The 6,360-nt window shown below is 44.9% G+C and overlaps 1 protein-coding gene across 1 annotated transcript; it reads right to left on the bottom strand.

The window, feature by feature from the left end:
- Positions 1–272: 272 nt before the first annotated feature.
- On the bottom strand, positions 273–4,550 carry LOC109752722 (receptor kinase-like protein Xa21). Its single transcript, XM_020311621.3, has 2 exons — positions 1,186–4,550; positions 273–1,037 (listed from the first exon to the last, which is right to left on the bottom strand). The coding sequence occupies exons 1-2, from the start codon at positions 4,310–4,312 to the stop codon at positions 637–639; spliced, it is 3,528 nt and encodes a 1,175-aa protein (XP_020167210.1). The 5' UTR covers positions 4,313–4,550; the 3' UTR covers positions 273–636.
- Between the last annotated feature and the right edge of the window lie 1,810 nt (positions 4,551–6,360).

Raw genomic sequence — 6,360 nt, 5'->3', positions numbered from 1 at the left:
TTCTTACCAATCCATCTCCGCGATTAGTGCTAGTTTACACGTGTGATGTGCGCACGTTGCAAGCTCCAAGGGAAGAAGAACCCAGTCATGGATGAAATCCTGGTGGTAATCGAGGATGTAAGCGAATAAGCTAAGCATTGCGTGAAGGGAATGATGTGAAAGCGTGCAATCTTGTACTCCTAGCTAAGATGAGTTCATTGTTCTGGTCATATATACTCAGTAAACATTTGCAGTCGTGGAGAATACACAAGGCAGTTTATTAAAGTAAAAGGTGGGGCTGGAAGCGTATGCTGTTAGGCAGGGACGCGTACGTGTTATATAGGTCCATGGTGATTGACAGATTACAGAGAGATCAGCCGGTATGATCCTCACGCTAATCTTAATAACTGGCTGATTATTACAACAAACAGACGCATGCGGTACACCATGGGCTTATTCTAGGGCATATGGTTTATACAACACTATATATACGTACAATTCAACAATACAGATATACCATTACGGCAATACAACAAATATTCCATAAAACACATACTTTTTTATACCATCACGGCAATACTTTTTGCTGGAGCCTATTGAAATGGCAGCTTGCCGTCCTTATTGACCAGTCCTGGTTGCTTGAATGGCTTCGATGCTTTAGTTTGCTGGCTCGCCTTCCACACACAACTCCTTGTCAAATCTGTCTCTTATTGCCAGCAACTCTTTCAGAGCACCCCCGATTTGGATGCGATCCGTTGGTCTCTCTTGTGAGCATGAAATCCCAGTGCATAGAACTGAAGTGATGCAAGCAATTCTCAGATCCATATTGCTGTTAGAGTTTGAGCTGCTTTCTTTGCCATCTTCTGTCTCTGCTAGTAAGTCTCGGTCTATGACCTCTGCTGCCCTTTCTGGCAATGCAATTTGCACATACTTGTGAAGGCCAAAGGATTCTCCGAATCTGCTGTCTGTTGGCCTTTTTCCAGTGAACATCTCCAGCAACAGAATGCCGTAGCTGTAGACATCACCATGGATTGAAACTTCGTTGCCCAGTCCATACTCTGAAATTGACAGAAAAATGTGAGCAAAATGAAATGAGCAGGTTAATTAGCCATATTTAACTTAAGAGTGGTGGGCGGGGTGTTCAATCTTGAAAACCAATTCCAGAATTTTGAAGGGGGTTATTTTAGAAGAGAGTTAAAAGCTCACCTGGAGCGGCATAGCCGATTGTGCCTCTCATTGATCCCCAACTAGTTGATTTCTCTGAGTCTTGATGTAGAAACCTTGCAAGCCCAAAATCACCAACATGAGCAATCATTTCACCATCGAGGAGAACATTGCTGGGCTTAAGATCACAGTGAATAATTGGCATTGGCTTATGTTGGTGAAGGTATTCGAGGGATGATGCTACATCAATTGCAATCTGCAGTCTCACACGGAGATGCAGTGACCTATTTTCACCATCTTCTATGGGATGGTGGTGTAGCCATTTGTCCAAATTTCCATTTGGTAGGTATTCATACACGAGGGCCTTGAAGTCACGGCTTTGAGAATCAATACTTGAGCACACTGTCAATATCTTCATAAGATTCCTATGTCGAACACACTTCAGGGTCTCACATTCTGCAACAAAACTTCGGGATGCACCTCGCTGTGTGAGGTTGAGCACCTTCACAGCAATCACTACTTGCTGGTCATCTATCCTCATTGTTCCCTTGTACACCGAGCCGAAGCTTCCTGCACCAAGGAGGTTCTCTGAAGCAAAACCATTAGTTGCACTGACCAGTTCAGCATAAGAAACCCTTAAATATTGCTCGCCGATGGATGATGTCTGCTTGTTTGCTTTCATCTTCCTGCTCTTACTATAGAATGTCGACAGTGCAAATACTAATGCAATAAGTACGACTGCTCCACATATGGAGAATATTATGACCAGTTTCTGAGTTGGTTTCGTGGTGGTGAGGTTGGAGCAATGTGGCAACTTCAGTTGAGGGATTCCATCACACAGACCATCATTTCCCATAATTGAGGCTGAGGCGGAAGCTGCCTTGCTGAAGATCCCATCTGTTGGAACCTCACCGTCCAAGTTGTTGAATGAGAGATTCAAACTAGCAAGCCCTTCCATGCTCCCGAGGAACCCAGGAATGCTCCCTGAGAGATTATTATGGGAAAGATCAAGCATCAATAGGGCTTTCATCTGCATGATTGATGGCGGAATTGTCCCTTGAAGGTTGTTCCGAGATACATTCAGAAACTGCAGTGTCTGGCACCCTCCAAGCGAGATCGGAATCTCTCCAGATATCAGATTACCGGAGAAATCAAGTTCCCCAATATTCTTTAGGTTACCTAATTCTATAGGCAAATCCCCGGTTAATAGATTGTTTTGGATTCTCATATAGATGGACAATGTGTTTATAAGGAATAGGTCCCTAGGTATTGGACCAACAAGGCTGTTGTTTGAAAGGTCTAATTTTTGTAATGGACACCCTAGTAGACTAGAAGGTATGCTTCCAGTAAGCATGTTGCCACCAAGTTTAAGTTCGCTTAATTGTGTAAGATTGCCGAATGTGGGAGGGATCGATCCTGATAGGTCATTCATTCCTAGGTTTAACAAATTTAGTCTCTTCAACTTGCCAAGAGAGGTTGGAATAGTACCCTCTAAATGGTTACTATCTAGAAAAAGTGTGTGCAGATTGGTCAAGTTCGCCACTACTTCAGGAATCTTCCCTGTTATGCTGTTATCTTGCATGTTAAGAAACTCTAGATTTGTGGAGAGGGTGCCTACCGAACTTGGTATTTCACCTTCAAGCATATTACCACCTAAATCCAACACTTGCAAATTACTGCAATTGCTTAGGCTGGACATGAAGCCCCAGTCGGCATCTTGTGTTGCTCGAATACGGTTTTCGGCAATGGTTAATACGGACAAGCTCCTCAAGCGAATTCCTAGGCAACTGGGAATTGTTCCTGTTAGGGAGTTATGAAGGAGCTGGATCATTTGAATCATAGAGGCATTGCACAAAGAGGGAGGAATAGGACCATGGAATTGATTATAAGCTGCAAGGAAGACCTGTAGACCTGGAAGGTTGTTTCCCATGTCAAATGGAAAAGACCCATTGAGGTTATAATTGCTTTGTACATTGATAACTTGGAGGTACGAAAGATTGAATAGCAAAGGAGGCAATGGCCCTCTTAATTCATTGTTTTCGAGGTCAATTTCAGCGAGCGAGGGTAGGTTTCCAATGGAGTGAGGTATGAGACCTGTAAGATTATTGAATGCCAGATAAAGGAGTTCAAGCATGTTGAGGTTCCCTAGTGATGCTGGAATTTGGCCAGTTAGATGGTTTTGGCTAAGAGATATGGCAGAGAGTGATGTGAGGTTCCCTAACCCGGGTGGGATGCATCCTGTCAGGCCATTGTTTGCTAAATTGAGTACCGAGAGATATGAAAGATTATGTAATGCTGGAATACTTCCTGTCAGGTTATTTGTGGCCAGGCTAAGAAAGCCCAGCACCGAGAGATTTCCTACTGAACTTGGAATAGAACCAGACAATTGATTTGAGTTCAGAGAGAGCGTGTCTAATTTGACAAGGTTACCTATGCCAGGGGGTATTTCTCCTGTTAGCCTATTGTTTGAAATGTCCACAAACTCCAGATTCACGAGGCTGCTTATCTCTGAAGGGATGGTTCCTTGAAGCTTGTTGTGGCCTAGATCGAGCACCACAAGATTGTGCAAGGAGCCAAGCTCATGCGGTATCTCCCCTTGGAGCTCGTTCCGGCGGAGCTCGAGTAAACCCAGGTTGGGCAAAGCTGCGAGCTTCCATGGTATCTTCCCTTTCAGCCTGTTGTATCCAAGGCTGATGCTGTCGAGCTGCCGGCACCGCGAAAGCGACGGCGGAATAGCGCCGTCCAGAGAGTTGTCCGACAGGTTGAGCCGCTTCAGGTATCGCAGGTGGCCAAGCGCTGATGGCACGGCGCCATGCAGGCGGTTGCCGGGGAGGTGGAGCCTCCTCAGGAATGTAAGGTTGGCCACCGAGGCGGAGACTGCGCCTAGAAGGTTGAGGTCGCCGAGGTCCAGCGCCACGACCCGGCCACGGCGGCGTCCCCGCCTGCCGCACGCCACGCCGTGCCATTGGCACATGGGCGTGGACCGGCTGCCCCATGACTCCAGAGCTTGCAAGGGGTCGTCCCTTATGAGCGACTTGAAGGATAGGAGAGCAGAGTGGTCGCTGGAATTACTTGTGGCGGTTCCGGCGTGTGGAATGCGTGCTGACCCCGTGCTAGCAGCAAGTGCAAGGAGCAGAGAAACTAGCATGGACAACTCTGCGCTCACCATGTTTCTACCAAGGCCGGCTGCTTTTGCTCACTTCTTTCTGGTTCTGGTAGACACAAGCAAGTGTGCTTTCCTTCTATGCATTGTTTATATACTATAATGGATTGAGCAAGGCAAGTTGCTCAATAATTGATGGCTTAGTGAACTTAATTATCTGTTTTCAAGTTGCCGACAAATTGAGTCAACAAAGTACTCAAGTGCATGACTTGTGAAGCAACATGACTTGTCGGTGCTCTGGTCAACGCAGGACTTGTGAGTCATCCATGGTTGATTTATGCATTGTTGGCTTGTGCAATTGAGAATCTGCCGACAGCGGCAGCAGTGCTGCCGCTGTCCATTCCACTAAGAAGAAATATATATATCTATGGAGCTAACGGAGCTAGATGTAATATGGTGCCAGGATAAGGGAGTAACCCTCTTTGTTCCTCTGCCAAATTCTCGGCCGACATATTGCGGCTGGCCTGTGTTTATATTGGTAGTATATGTGATTATCCTGGTGCTGTTTCATCCGTGTCACTGTCGTGCTGTGTGAAAGGATACATACATACATTGTCTCTTGTAACAAACCCAGTGCTCCTCCAGCTGTTTGTAGACTTTGTGCTCCTCTCCCTCCGTCCGGAAATACTTGGCGGAGAAATAGGTGTATCTAGACGTATTTTAGTTCTAGTTACATCTATTTTTATTTATTTCTGCGACAAGTAATTCTGGATGGAGGGAATATCTTATTAACGTTGCTGGGGACATCTGCTTAGCTAAAAGGCGAGAGGCGTCTGCTAAAACATACTAGTACTACTATTTGCTTGTGAAGAATCTGAACTAGTAATGCGTTTATTTTTTCTATCGTGTTCTCTCCAGTCAACATTGAGGAGCTGGAAGCTGCTCTGCCGAAAAAATGGAAGGAGTCACCATTGTTGAAATGGCTGGTCTTGTCAGGTTTTTTGATAATTGGGAAGTCGCTTTCGAGCTTTCTGCTCAAGTGTTGAATGAGGTCTCTGAGTGGAGGCAAGCGGGTGTTGGTGTTGATGGTTTGCCACGATTTGTGAGAAATTAACCTAGGCTTTTCTTCGGTTGTTGGTAGTGGCGGAGCCAGAAACTAAATATAGAAGGGGCCAAAACATGTTATATAATGTTAGAGGGGGCAAATCACCTAAACCTAGCTAATTTTGTCTGACAAATGGAAGATTAGGAGTACATATAGGTGTATTTGTGAGAGCATAGGGGGGGCCTTGGCCCCTGCCAGCACCCCCCTGCCTCCGCCACTGGTTGTTGGTGTATCTAGTGGGACCCTTGTCTACCCGGATGTTCGCATTTGTAGTAGACTTGTAAATATTTTCTATTTTTTATAAAATATGGTACGTCTTTGGCGTACTCTAAAAAAAAGTCGCTGTCGGAAGAAGGATAGTGGTACTATTTCCTTTTTATCCATGATGAGGCTGGCAATGACTATCACGTATGATTGGAATTATTCGGCTTTATCATATTTGTTATATCCAATAATTCCTAAGAAAATCTCATAGGCCCATGTGACACGTTCATACATGACAAGGAAGAAGCAGAAATATTTTGCGCTAGTGAAAAACAAAACTGAATGGTTGTGAATGTTCCATTCATCTCTCATTGATGACATTCATGTTCCGGTTTCGTTGTTCCAGTAGTATTGTGGTTTCGTTTCCTTCATCCGTGCATATGCTATAATCCTTTTGTCGTGCAAGAAAGAAGTCTGAAACCTTTTACACTAGTGGGAAATGAAACTGAACGTTGTGAATATTTTCATTCATCTCTCTATTGATGCCATTACTATTCCATCATCTTTCCATTAGTGTTTTGGTTTCGCTTCCACTTCTTGAAGTCTATAAGAGAGGTCACTCCTCTTCTCCAAATATGCTACTTCAATTCTTACCTTCAGTTTCAAGCTTTGTGCCGCCTATCGCTTTCCCATCTCGCTTCTCGGCATAGGGAAGTGAGACAGTAGGCCTTGGAAACTCCGCCTCTTGTGATCTACTACGGAATAGGGGCGATCAAGTTTTTGGAGAGCGCTTTTGCGCGACTGC

Source organism: Aegilops tauschii, chromosome 7 (assembly GCF_002575655.3).
Source record: "Aegilops tauschii subsp. strangulata cultivar AL8/78 chromosome 7, Aet v6.0, whole genome shotgun sequence".
In the NCBI taxonomy this organism is placed as follows: domain Eukaryota; kingdom Viridiplantae; phylum Streptophyta; class Magnoliopsida; order Poales; family Poaceae; genus Aegilops; species Aegilops tauschii.
The sequence above is the reverse complement of the archived record's forward strand: the minus strand, read 5'-3'. Positions and strand labels throughout refer to the sequence as shown.

Excerpts from the sequence above, each read along its gene's own strand:
- LOC109752722 (XM_020311621.3), bottom strand. The coding sequence starts at position 4,312 with ATGGTGAGCGCAGAGTTGTCCATGCTAGTTTCTCTGCTCCTTGCACTT. Across the intron at positions 1,038-1,185 it reads AATCGGCTATGCCGCTCCAG|AGTATGGACTGGGCAACGAA; the intron begins GTGAGCTTTTAA and ends TGTCAATTTCAG.